This window comes from Toxorhynchites rutilus, chromosome 1, assembly GCF_029784135.1.
Source record: "Toxorhynchites rutilus septentrionalis strain SRP chromosome 1, ASM2978413v1, whole genome shotgun sequence".
In the NCBI taxonomy this organism is placed as follows: Eukaryota; Metazoa; Arthropoda; class Insecta; order Diptera; family Culicidae; genus Toxorhynchites; species Toxorhynchites rutilus.
In genome coordinates, this window is record NC_073744.1 from 79437872 (window position 1) to 79458478 (window position 20607).

At 38.1% G+C, this 20607-nt stretch overlaps 1 protein-coding gene across 9 annotated transcripts in view; it reads left to right on the plus strand.

Annotated features, from left to right (window-relative positions):
• Window positions 1-20607, plus strand: part of LOC129761802 (uncharacterized) — a 652040-nt gene that overhangs the window by 600140 nt on the left and 31293 nt on the right. For 8 of the 9 annotated variants that reach the window (XR_008740473.1, XM_055759580.1, XM_055759575.1 and 5 more), the window contains one exon: window positions 2118-2483. The exons of the other annotated variant lie outside the window; for it this stretch is intronic. Coding sequence is in view for 7 of the 8 variants with exons in the window: in XM_055759580.1 (XP_055615555.1) it covers window positions 2118-2483 (366 nt within the window). In the remaining variant the exon portion in view is untranslated. The remainder of the gene's footprint in view (window positions 1-2117; window positions 2484-20607) is intronic. 9 annotated transcript variants of the gene reach the window in all.

Consider the following 20607-nt stretch of genomic DNA (forward strand, 5'->3'; position numbering starts at 1 on the left):
CCTGTACTATCTAACTTTATGAATTTCACGACATTAACAAGAATCATCCAAATAGATTCGAAATCTGGAAGGAAACATGTTTTATCATCCGCTGTAGGGTAACACGGGGTGATTTGGACCACCCCTTTATCTCAAAAATTACGGCTCAACTTGGTTTTTTTTTATAATGTCATTTCCTTCTATTGTTGAACCGTATGTACCTAAAGTAAAAAAAACTTTGTTAAATTTCACAAGTAGAGGGAAACGATAGCATAAACACAGCAAGCGCTTTGATCGTTAAAAAATGTGAGTTTTCCGATAGTGGTTTTAAGGTTTTTCCCGCTAATTAAACAAACTTTTCGTGTATTGTGCTGTAAAGTTCTGTTCGCCTACAGAAGAAGAACAATTTGATGTAGCGAAACTGTAAGTTTGATAACAATAAATGAAATTAATTGCATTTTAATTTTTGCGTGTTGTGTGGGGTGACATGGACACGTTTCTGTGGGGTGAATTGGTCCTACAGGTTTGAGATTTTTCTTTGGTCTAATTGATTCCAGATGCCGCTGAATTACAAAAAGAGGATGGACAGACAACGTTGAAAGAAGGAGGAGCTTGAAAGAGCAACGCAGGCCATGAGAACGGATTTTCTTTGACCTATCATCAAAAGTGTTTGAAAATGCTCGACCAACAGTGAAAAAATTCTTGCAGAATTCGAGATGGTGTCAATCCAACTTTTCTGGTCTGGAATATGGCCAAGACACCTGGTATCGATCCCAAAACATTGTTACTGAATGTAGCATTATCCCAAAATTCTTTACATAAACATAAGTATGTTTTTTTCGATGAAACACACACTGGACCAAATCACCCCGCATCAAATTTTAATATCCAAAAATCGTCTCTATTATTTTATGATATATTTGGTAGATTGAAGCTTTATATAATGATTAAACATTATTTATTGAGAGAAAACAAGTGTAGCTCAGTATATAATGTAACATTTTTTATTTAGACCGTATTGGTTTGGAAATATTAGGCGATTTGCTTAGGTGGTCCAAATTCCCCCCTTTTCCCCTACATATAAATCTTATCGTATATCCAAAAATATATTTCTGCGCACACTTCGTGCATAAGTATATCATGTTGACATATCCCATATGAGTATTCAACCAACTCATGCCTGTTTAGCACTTTAGCTTGTGTGAAATACAGGCTTCACCGGCCAGCATTGGTCGCATATTAACAAAACAATCAAACTCAGTTAACTATTCAAACCCAACAGAAATACAAATCATATCCATAGTCTCGAAGACCAACCTAACAAAAAAAAAACAAGCTCGCCTTCGGAACCAATCATCCTCATCACCAGAAATCGCCATCAACACTGTGCTGTACATACTCGTAATCATCGCAATTACTTTTATTATTATCTTTTGTAATTGTTTTATTTTACCCCCGGGAAACCTATTAGCAGATAATTAAATTCTTCCCAGCGGTAGCTATTAATCATCGTGAGATTTATAAGTTTCAAAAATAATGCGAACGTCCGCGGTCATGTCGCCGTTTTCCCCTCCACAAATCAACGCGTTTCTCTGCCCACCCACTTGACAACGTAATTCAATGGGGGCGGATGGGTTTGCGCTGTTCGTGTCAACGGTATTCGTGTTTTATTTTTCAGTTCGGGGGATGAGTTTTCCGTGGATAATGATGCTGCTGCGAAAACTGGTTCATATGACAAAGCGATGTGCTGAGGTGTCCACTTGCGTTCATGAACTTCCGATGGGTCGAAACAAAAATGAACCGTCCCCCCTCCTCTCAATCGAGGCTCGTAATTTGCAATTTACAACGCAGCTTAATCATTTTATTGTCCATGCATGCCCCTGCGGAAAACAATCCGTGTAATTTAGCGTTTGGTTTGATTCGAGGAAGCCACATTTCAGCTGGGGGTTGGACTCTGGCCAGAAAATAATGAAAACACTTTATCACATTGAACAACAACAACAAAAAAAAACATAAAACAAAAATAATTACAAATTCCGAAAAAATACAATCGCAACCGCACAACAGTCAAAAACTCCAGCCGTCTCTTTCCCTTTCTTTCTCTCTTCTCTCTCTATCCCACTTTTACATCGTTGCAGTGCGAGCGATGGGCATGGACGATAATTATCATCGCTTGCTGGACCAGAACATGGCGTTGATCGAGACACCGCTGGTGGCTCCCGCCCACGCGTACTTCCCGCAGCACTTCAAGACGGCACTGTATCCGTACAACGTCTCGGGCTACCATCATCAGCACCAGCACGGTACCCACGGTGGCCATTTTGGGACGGTCCACAACGGCAATGATCACCACGGGAACGGAAACGGGAACGGGAATGGCTATCTGTCCGCCACGGCGTCCTCCCCGGTGGACAATATCCTGATCAGTTTGAACGAAGACGGGAACGGGGCTGACGCGGCCATCGAGTATGGAGGATTTTACGACAACGCGGTGGAGAGACAAAGTAGGTACCACCCAACCCACCAACAAAACAAAACAAAAAACCAAAAAAATCCACGAAAAACCGAATCCAGCTTGGTCCCGGTCTCGGTGTCTGTCGGTCAATCCGCTCGGGGCGACCAACAGTCCGTTGGCCGCTTGATTCACCTCAATGTGCACCACCCAGTTTCTGAATTCGAGTGTTGAGATTGTGTAACTGTTCTCGAGACCATAGTACATATTGCTACTGCAGCATCATCCCGAAATACAAAGCCAACACCCCCGCCTACCTCAGATAGGGCTCGAAAGTTGCTCCCACAAAGCGTGTAGTTTGAAAGTTTGCTTTTGGTTCGGTGTGTTGAATTCCGTGAGCAGCAGTATCTCTGGTATTATTTGTGTTTGTAGTTTGCAACCAGCCAACGGCATCCTCTGTTTGGATCCGTTCCCTTCCGTTCCGATTGCTTTTAGTTTTTGGATATAAATTTTCTCACATTTATCTATCACCGCAAGCATTGCCACCCACACTCTCACACTTTTCAATCCATGATTCGCATTGCTTGATGTTATTGTTTCATTTATGTATTCCTTCATATTACATTGTGCCACATTATTGCAATCATCCGAACACAACTGTTAGCATACTGGAATGGGCTGAAACAGTCCGAAAATGATTGTACATTCACGTCACACACTCACTCAACCATATACTAGAAACCAGAAACTTTCACACGCACACAAAAACACTATCTATTGCTCTATCAAATGATTTATGTGGCGATTGCAGATGAAATATGGCGAACGAGAGTATTTAAATTCTTCTTCCTACAACTTCATTGTACTACACTCTAACTATTAACTGTGCACAGTTCGTATAGTCACACCATACACACAACCATGCTAACACCTTGACACTTTTCCTTCAAATGATCTATTTGACGTTTGCAGATATGGCGTATGGGTATGGCGAATGCGATTGTTGTTCTTCCCTCTACAACTTGACTGTATTGAACTGCAATGAGTGTTTATTGTACACAGTATATGTTTGTTCAACTTGAAATGCTACACACTACAATATCAAAGCTGTTTCCGCACTGACCGAAACAATCCAAACAACGAAAAAATTCCGAGTGAGAAAACATTCTCTAAAGTGGATCAAATAATACAGGGTCTCCCAATTAACGGGCAGGATTCACAAATACGTCAGTTTGACAGCGAACGCTAGAGATGCCAGATCTACGGCAATATTTAGAATAATGGATTTGTTTCAATTACGCGAGAATATAAATCCGTAGGCAAAAACTTCGGACTTTGGTACAATCTCTATAGATTTTTACGGATCGCTCCCTTTAGAATCAAAATACTATCTGATTTTAAGGGCAGCGGAAAAAAATCGAACAAGGTGAAATTTACATTTTCCACCAGGGATACCAAACTGTCCAAATGAAGGGTCTTTCGGATTAAACGCACACGCAAGAAAAACGAATAGCTCCTTATAAAAAAATTGTTTCCGCTCCGTCGATGGTAACACTGCATTCCCCTCTTCGGGACGATAATATTCGGCTGATCAGTTTGTTCAGTCAGTTCAGTCAGTTCAGTCTGATCGGATGGTTTTTAGTGACAAGGTGTACAATTTACAAGAAAGTGTATTTTTAGTGAAATCATATTACTCGAGCAACCGAAGCCTTGATGGAACTTTGTCCTCTTATGGTAAGAATTTCAACATTTCTCGTCGTCGATTACATCCTCTGGGGGTACGCGAAGGACCGTTGCTATGGTAATAAGCCACAAAATTTGGAGGAACTTAAAGAATAAATAACTCGGATTTCCAACAGCATCGAAGTCGAAATGTTAGAGTTATGCATGGAGAATTTTGTTCACCGTTTAAAACGCGTTGTCGAAAAAGTGGTCGTCACATCGAAAATGTCCTAAAATAAGCTTTATTTTCGTTTTTTAAAAATAAAAATCGGTTCACCTTTGTAGACGCTCACGCAACAAATTTTAATAACAATTTGTTGCGTGAGCGTTTAATTTGAAAGACCCTGTATGTGTTGTTATTTAAAAAATCTTATTTGAGAAAATTTACATTGATATTAATGTTCCTCTACCAAGTATATTCCTAGCAAAAAGTATATTTTTACCATATTCATATCCCACCCACCGTGTTCTCCAGAGCTAGCCCAGTCAGATTATGTATTATACTTTTTGCTTCAATGGAACATGCACTTGCAGAACAACACCTATACAGCTATTCCATGCCAAACCGATATAGTGGCTCTCAGATTTTCGCGAAAAGTGGTATATTTGTTCTTTATCGCAAATTATTAGAACCGTATTTTTTTATTTTTTCATTAGGGTACTCATTTCCGTTTTGAGGTAGTCCGAAAAATTCATCTTCCGCCTTTTTTTAAAACTGTTTTTCTAAATTCAAAACTTCTGAACTACTGAACCGCTTCAGATGATCAATATATCAAATTAAAGACAATTAGTTGTTATTTTTAGAAAAAATATTACACTTGCTATTTAAACCAGACCTTTTTGAGAAAATTCTTCCCAAACCATAAAAATCTCATCCCCAAAGCTGCGGGTCCAAAAACTAATGTGAATGCTAATTCCATTGGTTTCACTGTTTCAGGAGAGCTTCTCTGATAAAAATAAATCCATCTTGAATAGATTTGCTTCATACTGAAAGGACTTACGGAACGTGACATGTAATTTTTAAACTCTTAACTATGCAGGCGGCAGTTTGATGGTTTGAGGAAAATATTTTCAAAACGGCCACGTTCAGATAGATTTTCATCAACACCAATGTACAGTCAGAAGTGCAATGAAGTATTTTAGAATTATTTACTTCTGTTTTTGCATCAAAAACACCGTAATAATTGGGTAATTTGGCATCAATTTATAACATCCGGAAAGTCAAGGCATGGTTAATTGAATAGGGACTTCAGATTCTGGACTGGTCAGCTTGCTTACCAGATCAAAAACCTATCAAGAACTTATGAGGAGTGATCGTACGAATAGTAGATGTGGCTTACAAGCAGTATGAGTGATTTGAAGAGCTTAAACGAGCAGTATCCTCTGCGTAGAACAAGATACATACTACAATATGGCGCAGCTTGGTCAAAACCACTCCGAATGGGTTACTTGAACTGATTTAGAACTGAAGATGACCTATGAATTAGAAACTTATGCAATTATGCAAATCTATAGTTATGAAACACTGGAATTTTTATTTTTTGAACACAACAATAACGTTTAAATGGCCAGTATTAGCTAACTGATTGACTCATAAAATTTGAGCTTTTACTACGTTAACTTGAGGTGCGTCTAAACGAATGCGCATCAGTCATTTTTAATTTTTCGCATTTTTTATTCTACCAAGTGAAGTTTTTTTTGAAGAAATGATGCTGTTTGTTTTAGTTTATGATAACGAATAAAATTCAGTGATGACATTCAAAACCTTGAAAGAAAAACCTATGGAAAACATGGTGTCGAACGCATGTCACTGTATATATTTATTATTTTTATGTGAGAAACGTGTTTTCTGACTTTAAGGGGATGAAATAAAATTTAAATTCTTCTTTTATATTCAGAAAACGAAACATTTATGTATAAAAAAATATAAACAAATTTTGTTCTCACTCGATTATATACAATGACAAAAAATCCGAGGCTGCATATAATCGTGTCCACCTTGTATTTGTTTTTTGTTGTTTTCATGACTTTAGACTAGAGGGCGCTATATTTTTTATATTTTTTTCTTGAAATCTGAGGGTTTTTGAATAACATATATAAAAATCAAAGATATGATTTCTTTTCGTTTTCAAGTTATGATTTTTCAAAGTCAACCGATGGTCCGAAAAATCTCTTTTTGCCTTTTCTTCCAAAAATGGCTTTTTCAAAAATTCATAACTTTTGAACTACTGAACCGATAAAAATAATAATCTATATATATATAAAAATGGATTTCTGTCTGTCTGTCTGTCTGTCTGTCTGATTCTTATGGACTCGGAAACTATTGAACTGATCGACATGAAAATTGGTATGTAGGGGTTTTTGGGGTCGGGCAAGGTTCTTATGATATTTCCAGACCCCCCCCCCCTCTCTATTCTGTCATACAAATAAAATACAAATTTCTTCATTACTCGAGAGTTAAATAAGCAAACGAAACCAAATTTGGCATATGGAGGTTTAAGGGTGCAATAAATGTTTTTACGGTGGTTAGACACTCCACCCCCTCTTTAAGGGGGGCCGCCATACAAATGAAACACAAATTTCTGCATAACTCGAGAATTAATCAAGCCATACAAATTAAACACAACTTTCTACATTACTCGGAAATTAATCAGGCAAATGAAACGAAATTTGGCATGTGGAGGTTTTAGGGTGCAATAAATGATTCTATGGTAGTTAGACTCTCCACCCCGCTCTCCAAGGGGGGGCTGCCATACAAATGGAATACAAATTTCTGCGTTACTCAAGAATTAATCAAGCAAATGAAACCAAATTTGGCATGTGAAGGTTCTAGGGTGCAATAAATTATCCTACAGTGGTTAGACTCTCCACCCCCTCTCTACGGGGGGCTACTGTACAAATGAAACACAAATTTCTGCATTACTCGAGAAATAATCAAGCAAATGAAACCAAATTAGGCATATGGAGGTTATAGGGTGCAATAAATGTTCTTATGGTGGTTAAAGTCTCCACTCCCTCTTTAAGGGGGAGATGCCATACAAATGAAAGACATATTTCAGCATAATTCGAAAACTAATCAAGCAATTTGTCGAAGGTTTTTTGTCGAAGGTTTTAGGGGACACGAAACGTTTCCATGACGAATAGACACCCCTCTCTCTGAGGGGGTGGGGAGGGCTGCCATACAAATGAAACATACATTTTTGCATAATTCAAGAACTAATCATGCAAACTGAACCACATTTGGCATTTGTCTGGCACAAATTACACGGGGCGTCTTTATTCTATCATATTTTCTGTATAAAACATTTATTCCATGTAACGGAGAAACATGTTATTTGCAATTGGTTGAAAAATCTTGAACCAGAATTGTATCTGAAAATAATCTGATATTACAATGATGAGTTTTGCAACAAATACTAGGAATTTTATAGTAAAAGGTAAATTCAACGGGGTTGATAAGAAGAGCAATCAATCAACAGTTCTGTGATTGGACTCATGAACTTGCTCATAGTAAGAAAACGTGAATGTTTGAAGGTATTGATAACAAAAAACAAATGTTGGGCGGGACGAAGTTTGCCGAGTCAGCTAGTCGACATATAATATTGAAGTCAATGAGCTAGTATTTTTTGAAAAAAAAAATTGAAAAAATTGGATTCATGTCGCATATATCTAGTCTAGCAGCATAGGAATATTGAACGAAGACTGAAAAGAAGTTAAATTTGGAAAATTATAACTCAAAAACGAAATATGTTGTGTTAAAAAAAACTAGGAAAATCTATACAATCAATAATTATAAAAACATAGATCCAAATTATCACAAATATTATATTTTTTTCAAAGAAGACTAGATCATTGGCTTCAAGGTTTGGAATTTCGAAAAAAAAAATCATTTTTGGGAAAAAGGCGAAAAAATTTACTTTTCGGCCCACCCTGAAATGAAAATGGGCACTGCAAAATAAAAAAATACGGGTCGAATATTTTGCGATAAAGAACAAATCTACCACTTTTCACGAAAATCTGACAACTACTATACCATTTGACATGGAATGGCTGTATATAAACACCGGTTATAAAGCTGTCGAAAAATTGGTCGGTAGTTGGATTTCGTCGAAAAAATCATGCCTATTCTTCACCGAAAAAAGAACAGATTTAACTGGCTTCTTGCATGACACTAACATTCCCAGTGGAACTTTTGCCTTCCCAACTTAAGTGATACTTGCGTCATTAGTACTTAGTTGAGATTTCTTTGCCGAATAACACGCCTTGAGTGTATCCTGGAGTGACAAGCTCTAGAATACGCGTGACCACAGTGCAAGTCGAAATAAATTTCTTTGATGAAAAATCCCCCGGCCAGAACGGGAATCGAACCCGATCCCCCGGCATGATAAAGTGGTACACTAACCACTCGGCCACGGGAGCACAGTTTCAACTGGCATACCTGGTAAATTTTCTCTAGCAACAAAATCGTTTGAATAAAGTTACTGCACCCTTGACGAGTTTTTCAAGTCTTTATGAAGTATTCATTCGACATGTGTTTACAATCATTGTTTTTCAAGGTACCATTTGCTCAAATGAAACATTCACCCGAATATAACGTTTACCCGAATGGAAAAGGAAAACTTCTGAAAAATCAGATTATGAGCTTTGTTCAATCTCCTGTTAATAAATAAGATAAATCCGATACAACAACATGTAATCATGTAATAAAATTTTAAACCGAAGCGGGATACTTCGTTGATTTCTATACAGAAATTGATGTAGACACAAATATAATGTAATTCTTCAGGTGATTTTCACAAAAAAAAATCTAAAGCATAAAAGTCTAATAAATGTGAAGAGATTCAAGAACCAAAAATAAATATTCTATCATTTTTTCTCTTCTTTGAACATGAGCTGTTCTTTCACGTTCATTCATTTCGTTTTGTAAACTGGATTTGCCCAACATAAATTCGATAAATCCAGAAAGTGATAACGCTAAAATAATCATTCTTCTAACATACAGTCAATCGCAAAATTTAGTGTACTCTTGCTACTTGACGACACATTCCTTTTATTTAGTACAAAATATGTTTAATACATTTATTCTTTTGATGCATTTCTTTTTCTTATTCAATGTACAAGCTGAAAAGTTAACAAAAACTGTGTTCAGCTATTCATAAAGTAAATTCAGTTGTTATACAAGTAATTTAACCTAACCTAAATACCAAATTGGAAAGTTTTTGCAGTTGAGTTATCAATTAAAGAAAAAGTTGATGAAGAGAAATCGATCAAATAACTTGCACCCCTTTCATTCTAAGCCCCACATCCGGATATACTTTTACGTATTTTAGCGGTATTATCGTTTTTTTTCGATAAGCCAAATTATGTCCGCTGTCAATTAACGTAATGTCCTTGTGCTGACAACTGTCAAAATGGTTCAAGCTCACTACAAAACAAGTTTTTTCATGTCGTTCTGCAATGAATCGTCAGCTATCATTTGAAGAGAACTGCAACAGAATCGTATCGAATGGTAACTCGTATGCTTTTCTTGAATTGCAGTGCGCCGCATTTAACCACGTTTAAAAGAGGTAATTGTGACCCTAGATACGAAGGGTGTGAGAAACATATGAAAAGTTCCAGAACGCTTGAGAGCAATTCAGAAGGTGAAAAAATGCAATTCCACATGAGCTGAACGAAAAACCGGTTACGAATAGCCGAAAAGCGAGGTACAAATGAGACTTATTTGTGTTTTGAATTATGACTAGTTAGAAAAAGTGCATTTATTTCGAGAATAATTAAGAAAATTGTTCTATACATATTTGCATACCTAGTATAGAGAAAAGTATATAAATTTACAAACACCCACCAATCCATCCCTGGAATTCTTCTTCGCTTGAACCTGTGGTGATCCATCGGTTGACCAGTTTGCCGGTATATATTATATGTTGATTCTTTGATTGACCCTATACTGCTTCTGATTTCATCAGACCAATCAACCATGCATCACAAGCGTAATCGCAAGTGGGCGGTTGATCGATTTCCACAAACGGAAGATTTATTCTACCCTCATTTCCATTAGTCCCATTTTTAGAAGGCAGAAAAAAGTTTACAACCAACAATCCCATTTGCTGTTTCGGATGTTATGAGCAACAAAACCGCAATGAATTAGCATCCCGTCTCGCACAAATCAACCAGGACTCACCGAACCAAACGACCTTTCCGGCCTGTTTCCACAGTTGTACTTTTTTGCTGCAGACTGTGTTTGGTCCGACCCGGTTATTCCAGACAGCGAAACCGCCACTGCCTGAGTTTATTATGCTATTATCGACCCACTTTTGTGGCTCGCTGATTACATAGGCCACACGAATCCAATGCCACGCAAAGGTTGCAGTGGACAAACAATCAGGCCGAACAAATTCTGAAAAAAACTGTATCCGCGAATTGGTGATAATTAATTTCCAGTCTATTTATAGCTCTAACCTATTGGTGGGGTTATGTTGTTATTCTATATTTTGTGTTTTTTTTTTGGTGTTTCCTATCGAAGAAGAATGTAAAATAACAACTGGCTCTTCGATGTTGTTAAATTATTTGACATTTTTAGAAGACGATTGCATTTCCAAAATAATTCACATTTCGTTTACATCCAAAAAATATAATATACTAGCTAACCCGGCAAACGTTGTTCTGCCATATAATTTATTCATAGATAATATTTTTATTGGTAAACATAACGAATACATTTCAAGAGAGTTTGGATGTTATCGTTCAGATCTGTAAAATTGATCTTAATGATGATTTTCACTGCGAAACATAAATATGCGTACTTCTTTTTTTGAACTTCCCCTTTTTATTTTAAATATCCATTTTTTTTTCTAACCATCTCAAATATTTTCCGAAGTATTCTATCATTCTAATTTGGGTGAAGGCTTCTAGGGCTTCTAGCAGCCGAGCTACTTCAAAGTTTTTTTTTTGTTTTTAAACAAGCGAGTATATCCATACATACAAACTGAATGTCAAATTTCGTGGTATGGGTGCGTTCGTATTTCTTCGGATCATTTGACGTTTACTCGCTACCGAATGGAAAAGGAAAACTTCTGATGGCACACTCCCTGATATCCTGACAAACACTCGATTTTTCCTGATTTTACTAACATGTTCCTGATTTTTACCGATTTTTGTAGTTTTTACTTCCTTAGAATAAAAATTATCCGTCATAAATACACTGGAAATGTTGAAATGAGAATTATTCCAACAGCTTACACGAAATAAGCTATTCGGTCCGCACTTCCATAATGCTTACTCTTTGTTCGATTATTATATATCTATTCCGAAGCGATTCGTGTTTCAGGAGGGAATATTGTCATCATTTATTAAACCTTGAAGCTAGCGTGAAAGAAAATACATTTTCAGATTAGAATGCCCGAATGTAGTTTCAAATCGTTATATCTTGAATTAAAATAATTATTTATTGTTTTTTTAATGTAGTTCTGACTACACATTTCTTGATATTACCAAAAATCTAGTCATTATAATATAAAATTATTATACAGTTTTCTGTTCAATATTTTTCACATTTTTAAAACGAAAACGAGTTCCTCTATTACGTGGAATACATATTCGATGCGGAAAAATAAAATTTTATTCATAATTCTTAGTTCGAAAGTGCGTTTATTCCACATGAATTATCTGTTACGGCCCGAGTAACCAACAGAAAAAAAACACATCAATTCATTGCACAACTCATTTATTGTACACAACTAAATAAACAAATACACTACAATCACAACACATTTTACACACAATACGGCACCTGAAAACAAATAGAAATTAGTCTATCTATTTAACATTAATATCTATTATCAATTACCTGTACATCGTCGACGGGATACCTAGAAAAAATCTGAAAGAACAAATTTTACTTTATTAGTACGAAAACATAACACACATAACACTTACCGCTATACAATGCTTATTGTTTATAGCGAACATTCGAGAAGGAACCCGACCAAAGAATCAATCGCAATTATAGGCTATTCAGATGACTATGGGACCAATCATATAAATAGGGCACGAAATTTTCAGAACGGAAATCAGTCGCAAACAAACCTTAGAACAGTATAGACCAACCAGCTTTGGCTATATTCATTCTCATCATTTCTCTACTCATCGGGTAGTCAGTCTATCCTCATCTCTACTACTCTGGAACTCTGCTCAGATACCTCTCTGGGCGGAGACAAAGAACGGCGCTGTAGACAGGATTCTCTACTCTACTCAACTCAACACTCTGGAACTCCGCTTAGAACCTATCTAGGCGGAGACAGTATCAAATATGATCTTCGCTTCACAATGACAGAACACGGAACTCGATGCCGACTGCGACTTTTTTCTCGCTTATTTTTTTCAAGGATGACAGCTTATCATACTTTGTCCCTACAAAGATCTTTCAAGGGGAAAAAAACTTCGTATCTATGAACAGCATAAAAAACCTTGAACAGTTTCGCCAAAAAAGCAAACATGTTCTGAGATGATAAAATTTATATGCTGCGAGAAAGATGACGAATGATTGTGGAATAAAACTGTGCATATAAAATTGAAATTAAAAACAAAAATGTTGCTTTTGTTTTCCTAAAAATAAGCATGAACTTTCCGGACAATCCAGTATTAATCATCCTTATTGCTCCTGATTTTTTTTTCATTTTTACTGATTTTTGAAAATTTTAGTTTGCAACCCTGGTGGTAATCAATCTTTTTTCATAGGGCCACAAACTTGTGTGAGTCATGGTTTCGCGGGTCCCAAAAAAAATAGTCAAATAAAGAAGAGTGATGTCCAAGACGCGCCGCATTAACATTAACATGTACTGTTGATTGCTCGCTGTCTGGAGCACTGGAACTGGAATATTGAACTTCTTGTTTTTCAGTAGTTTTTCAGCATCTCTTAGCAAAATACCATTTCTAACGCAAAACTAAACATCTCAGAAGACGCAGAACGGTAACAGAAAATCTGAACCAAATCTTTTGTGTTGTGGCGGCGGAGGCGAAAGCAATAACATCGAAACAAAATTTCACCTTCAGTTTTCCATCGAAGAACACAACTCTCAACGCTGAGAAATACCTCAAGTCATTTTAACCCGGGAAAAATAAATGGAATCACGAAAATTGAATGATCGATTGAAAAAAATCATAAATAAGTCATTCACGATTTACCAATAATTCAGCTAGCGACCGAACGGCAGCAAGGCTTTCCAAAAGTATTTCTCACGGTCGAGTTGTTCAGCTCAGTTTTTCAAAATCGTCTTTTTCAAGGCTGAGCGCGTGTAAACTGAGAAAGCTTAAAGCCTCTGTAATTAACAACATCAATTTCATCAATAAATTCAAGCACACTCCCGCATTCACAGAAGCTTTCTTCAGCCAAAAATAAATATAAGATGTATTTTAGAATACATCAAAATTTCTAAAATAACTCCTAAGTCAAATTTTTTTGGAGCCCTGAAGACGACCGATGTGTTTGTGTTGTTTTGCAGCTTTCGCAGACGCAGCTGAAGATGATTGATTCATGATTCACTCTTGTTCTCGCGAGAACAATACATGCATTGTGCGTGTCTGAGGCGAAAAATATGTTCACAGTAGCAAAATAGAAACAGGGGTTGGCCAAGGCGAGCACAATATTTAGAGAACTTTCACTGGCACCCAACCATGATGGACTTTCTTCCTATACTTTATTTTCTATAAATTTGAATACCTGATATTTATAGATTTTGTATTTTAAATGTTTTAAGCTATTGAAAGAAATGTTTTGGTCAAATGAGTTTCGAGCTATACTCATACACTTTTTATCTTTCAAATGAATTGATCTATATTCACGCTTTGCTCAATCGACAAAGAGGTATTGACGCTCAAAATGATGTACCCCAAACGGAACGCTATCGTAATTCTAGACATACACCCCCGTATAGATTCACATATGATGTGATGCAAAAATACAGAGGCACTTTTTGCCAGACGGCATGCAATTCGACGCGGTGCCTCCACCGAACAAAATTGCACGATATTGTGTGAAATCTGTCTTTCTTTCTTCCCTATAATCGAGCAAAACCGCTGTGTGTGATATATAGCTTTGAAATTCATCAATTCATTTGCCTCTAGCCTTGAAAAGACCAATTTGGAAAACTAAACACTCGACCTCGAGAAAAGTTATTTTGAAAACCTCGACTAATGAATTGTGAATAATTGTAATTAAAAGTCGCAAATGATTTGTTAAAAAAAAGTGGAACAAATGTTCTTCCAATTTTATTCAGATCACCAAAATACGTTCAGTGCCAAAATAATTATTAACGTTAAAACTATTTCATGAAAAACTGTTTTCTGATTTGACGCCCTTAGTTTTTTCATCCCTTTTGTTTATTTTAGGCTCATTAGCATTTTAGCTGTAACAGAGCCGAATTCTAATTGTGTACATGTCACATGTTTATCATATCTATAATTAGCACATTACACAGTCGCCATTTTTTCGGCGTTAGAGTATTCCCATCTATACCATTGTTGGTACACATTTACACAGTAGCCATTTAGGCGTAAAAGTTTTCGTTCTGTTCTTCCTTTACCCAGTAAGACCGGACAGCGGAAACAGTTGATTGATCATTGTTAAGTTATTTATAGAACAACAGCCCGATATTTCTTGCAGAGCAGAGCAGTTGTATGGAGTTGTATGGATGAATCGATCTTATTTCGACCGTGGATCGATCTCCATCGCTGATGGTTGTTGCGTGGACGTAGTTATTCTGTAACAACACAAAGAAGGTCAATGAGGGCCCTGAGTTTTGAACTCATGTTCGATCGCTTACCAGCGAACGCGCAAGCAATGTGGCTACGGAGACCCCCCGAAGCCCTTAATGAAAGACGTGGTTTTTTGTCATAAAATAGATAATGATTCCATATTCACACTTTCATTTATATATCTTCTTCTTTTTAATTCACTATCGTCACCATGATTAGCCCTAATAATCGGATTAAATGTATTTAGTAGATATTTAATCTACTAATTCCACTTAACTAGACAACTAATGTGTGAATGAGTAATGTGTAATAATGTGTAATGTTACAAACACCGTTATTCTTATCTCATGTTTCCCAGATGACTTCTCGTGATTATTACACATACTAAATGATGACGGGCCAGACGGACCAATCAGAAGAGCCCAGAGAGCCGCAGGTTGAGTACATGGTTTACATGATTTCGGGACCAAGAGCTTTCTTGAAAGCTCAGCACTTTTTACATGTATATTTTACATATCCAAAAAATGGAGGTGATCTGGCGTAGTGGTAACATGCATACCTCTCACATACTATTTTTGTGAGTAAATTCTCACGATTGACATGTCATGCAAACTGTGTACTATTTAGAAAGATTGTGTGGCAAAGTTACTTAACCCCTTGCTCAATTATTGATCTTCAATTGTATGGTATCGTTAGAAGCATTCCCAAGAACATCATACACTTCAAGCTATGTCATCATTTCACAACGAGACACCACTTCTAATGCAATGAACAGTCGAGCGCTGGCATGAAATTCGTCAATAGTAAAATTACATTCAGAACACGGAACTCGATGGTATTCGTTCGACAACTCGCAAGTAGATCGGACAAGTTTTCGAAACGATCCAACAAAGGTGTTTTTTCCACATTGAATTAGACTGTGATTTTTTTTCATCGGTTGCGCTTGCGAGTAGAGCGAAGCTCAAAGTGGTGCGCGACCGAGACGCTGAGGATACAATTCAGACAGATTCATCACACACGCCACACAGCAACGGCAAGTATAAATTTATTTTTCTTTTGTCCTCCTATCATTCCTTCTACCATCTGTGCTCGATTTACACCATTGTTCATCTGTGTGTTAACCAAATCGGCAAACGTTGGAATTAGGGGTGTCTATTTTTCCTTGGATTCATTACCGTTGAAATTTTATTGGAACTTTTTTTCATTTTATAATTTATATAAATAAAATAAATTGATATAAATATTATCCCCAGCATAAACTTATAATATATTTTTTACTTATTCATTTTGATAATCATTATATTCTGTTCATATCGAACAGTTGGACGATTTTTCTGATATGGCTGAGGGCGGAAAGGACCCCCCGTTGACACAATTGAATATTTCTGATACCGAACCTCCTCCTGAAGAGCAGGAGGATGAAGCAGAAATTGAGGTAGAAAATTCTGTTTACGAAGTTGATAGTTCCGAAAATGAGGAAATCGACGAGAAACAGGATTTTCGTCCTAAAGAATGCCCTGAAGGCTCCAAAGGCCCATTCATTGTGTACTTTAGACGAAAATCCAAACCTCTCAATGTCATTCGCATCTCGAAGGAACTAACTAAAAAATTTTCTGACGTTACCGAGATTTCACGGATGGGACCAGACAAACTACGAGTTGTCGTCTCAAGCAGGACCCAAGCGAACAAAATAACGTGCTGCGACCTCTTTGCGATTGAGTATCGTGTATACGTACCCTGTTGCAACGTCGAAATAGACGGCGTAATAACCGAAAAGGGTTTGACCCGAAAAGAGATAATCGATGGTGTCGGTCGCTTCAAGAACTCCACACTAAAAACTGTGAGGATTCTTGCATGCGATCGACTGAAATCTGTGTCATATAAAAATGACAAAAGAATTCTCAATCGGACAAACTCTTTTCGTGTGACTTTTGAGGGTTCCGCCCTTCCAAATTACGTTGCAATAGGGGCACTTCGTTTACCTGTTCGGTTGTTTGTACCCCGGGTAATGAAATGCAACAAATGTATGCAACTCGGTCACACGGCCGCCTATTGTTGCAATAAAAAACGTTGCGCAGATTGTGGAGAGAGCCATGATGAGAATCCTTGCGCGAAAGAGCACAAGTGTCTTCATTGCGGCGGGACTCCTCATGATTTTACTCAATGCCCGGTGTACATACAACGAGGGGAAAAACTCAAGCGTTCCTTAAAGGAACGTTCCAAGCGGACTTTTGCAGAAATGCTTAAGAGTTCCGTGCCAACAACACAGGACAATCCCTACTCCATTCTGCAGAACGACGAGCCTGTTGCTGACGCTCCCAATGCCGGATGTTCCGGTACATCGCAGGGTGCCATCAGGAAAAGAAAAATTACTTCTTTTCCATCACTCCCCAGAAAGAATACCGAAACTTCCCAAGTTGGAATGAAGCCTCGAACTGAACGTGCTGAGAATAGGCCGAAGCAAGTACCTCCCGGTTTACGTGGTCATGCTACCAACCAGGGGTCCTCAGCACTTCCCGGAACAACAACGAACACGTCTGTTCCATTTTCGCGGTCGAAGCAACAGCCACTACCTGGCCTGCTTGCGCTTTCAGACCTTGTGGATAACATTTTAAATGCTTTAAATATAAACGACCCTCTTAATAGCATAGTATTATGTTTGCTTCCGGTTGTGAGAACATTTTTGAAAGAAAAATGTGGCTTTTTAGCAGCGTTCATTTCCCTCGATGCCTAGTTCAGCGCAAGAGGTCAAGGATTTGACCACTGTCATACAGTGGAATTGCAGAAGCATCATCCCTAAACTAGACCAATTTAAATTTTTAGTTCACAGTTCTAACTGTGATGTATTTTCTCTCTGTGAAACATGGCTTTGTTCAGCCGACGAGCTGAATTTTCACGATTTCAACATTATTCGCCTCGATCGTAACGACTCGTTTGGTGGCGTACTATTGGGGATCAAAAAACGTCACACCTTCTATAGAGTCACTATCCCATCGATTACAGGCATTGAAGTTGTCGTTTGCCAGATACAAATCAATGGCAAAGAACTCTGCATTGCTTCGATATATATTCCTCCCAGGACTACTGTAGGCCGCCATCAGTTCTTTGATATTATCGAGGCATTGCCGGAGCCGCGATTAATCTTAGGTGACTTCAACTCCCATGGAACAGCATGGGGGTCACTCTACGATGACAACCGTGCCACGTTGATTTATGATCTGTGCGACAACTTCAACATGACAGTTTTAAATACTGGGGAAGCAACTAGGATAGCCAACCCTCCTGCACGGGCAAGCATGCTAGACATATCTCTCTGATCTTCTTCATTATCCCTGGATTGCACATGGAAGGTAATCCAAGATCCCCACGGTAGTGATCACCTACCAATAATTTTATCGATCGCCAATGAATCAAAATCTAGTGAGTCAGTCGATATTGCGTATGACCTCACGAAGAATATTGACTGGAGAAAATTTGCAATTTAATATAGAAAATTAATATCTGAAGCAATCATTTCGATGCATGAACTTCCTCCCCTTGAAGAGTATAATTTTATATCAAGTTTGATTTACGATAGCGCACTTCAAGCTCAAAAGAAACGTGTACAGGCTACCACTTTCCGACGTCGTCCTCCATCACTTTGGTGGGACAAGGAATGTTCAAAGGTCTACCTTGAAAAATCATCCGCTTTCAAAAAATTCAGGAAAACTGGATTAGTGGAATGGTTTCTAAAGTACCAAGCTCTAGAAGCCAAACTAAAAGGTTTGATTAAAGCAAAAAAGCGTGGATATTGGCGGAAGTTCGTCAATGGTTTGTCAAGGGAGACCGCTATGAGCACTCTTTGGAATACGGCTAGGAAAATGCGTGGCTGGAACCATACAAACGAAAGTGAGGAATACTCTGACCGTTGGATTTTTAACTTTGCAAGGAAGGTTTGCCCCGACACCGCTCCTGCACAATACGTCGTACGCGACATTCCACTTCAAAGCGATTATGAGAATTTTTCGATGGTGGAATTCTCAATTGCCCTTCTCTCATGTAACAATTCAGCTCCAGGGTCGGACAAGATTAAATTCAACTTGTTGAAGAATCTTCCCGACTTGTTAAAACAGCGTTTGCTGAACTTGTTCAACAAGTTTCTGGAGCTGAATATTGTCCCGCATGACTGGAGACAAGTGAGAGTGATAGCCATACGGAAACCCAACAAGCCAGCTTGCGATCACAACTCGTATAGGCCGATTGCAATGTTATCCTGTATTCGTAAATTGTTAGAGAAAATGATTCTACTTCGTTTGGACAAGTGGGTCGAAACGAACAATTTGCTGTCAAATACGCAGTTTGGCTTCCGCCGAGGTAAAGGGACGAATGATTGTCTCGCGCTGCTATCATCTGAAATCCAAATCGCATTTGCTCGCAAAGAACAAATGGCTTCCATTTTCCTCGATATCAAAGGGGCATTTGATTCAGTTTCCATGGAAATTCTCTCAGAGAAGCTTCATAATCGTGGACTTTCACCAATTCTGAATAATTTCCTGTACAATTTACTGTCAGAAAAGCACATGAATTTCTCTCATGGCAACTCAAAATATTCTCGTTACAGTTTTATGGGCCTACCGCAAGGCTCCTGCCTAAGCCCCCTCTTGTACAGTTTTTACGTCAATGATATGGATGATTGTCTAACTAGAGACTGCACGCTGAGACAACTTGCAAACGATGGAGTTATTTCCATCACGGGTACTAATCCCGTCGCTCTGCAAAAGTCGTTGCAAGATACCATGAACAATCTGTTCACGTGGGCCCTCAAGCTGGGTATCGAATTCTCTACGGAGAAAACTGAAATGGTCGTTTTTTCTAGGAAGCACGAACCCGCCCAATTCCAGCTTCACCTATCCGGCAAAACGATCCAACACTCTATGTTTTTCAAATACCTGGGTGTATATTTTGATTCGAAATGTACCTGGGGGAGACACATTGCGTATTTGAAACAGAAATGCCAGCAAAGAATCAATTTTCTCCAAACAATAACCGGAACATGGTGGGGTGCCCATCCAGGAGACCTCATTCAGTTGTACAAAACAACGATATTGTTAGTGTTAGAATATGGCAGTTTTTGCTTCCGATCAGCTGCCAGGATTCATATTCTCAAGCTGGAGAGGATACAATATCGTTGCTTGCGTATAGCCATGGGGTGTTTGCATTCGACACATACGATGAGTCTCGAAGTTTTGGCAGGAGTACCCCCGCTTACTCTTCGGTTCACAGAATTATCCTACAGATTTCTCATCCGTTGCAAGATCATGAATCCATTGGTGATTGATAACTTCGAAAATCTACTACAACTGACTCCTCAGTCAAGTTTTATGTCTTTATACCATGAGTACCTTACCCACGACGTGCACCCTTCACCAGGCATCTCCAACCAAGTTTGCTTCCCATACTTTTGCAATTCCTCTGTCATTTTTGATCTGTCCATGCGACAAAAAATCCATGGAATACCAGATCACCTACGCTCCAATGTTATTCCGTCGATATTTTCGGAAAAATATGGGAAAGTTGGATCTGATAAAATGTTATTTACTGACGGTTCATACATAAACGGGTCCACTGGCTTCGGCATCTTCAATGAAAATTCCAGTGCCTCTTTCAAACTCAAAGATCCTTGTTCCGTGTATGTCGCAGAAATGGGTGCGATATACTATGCT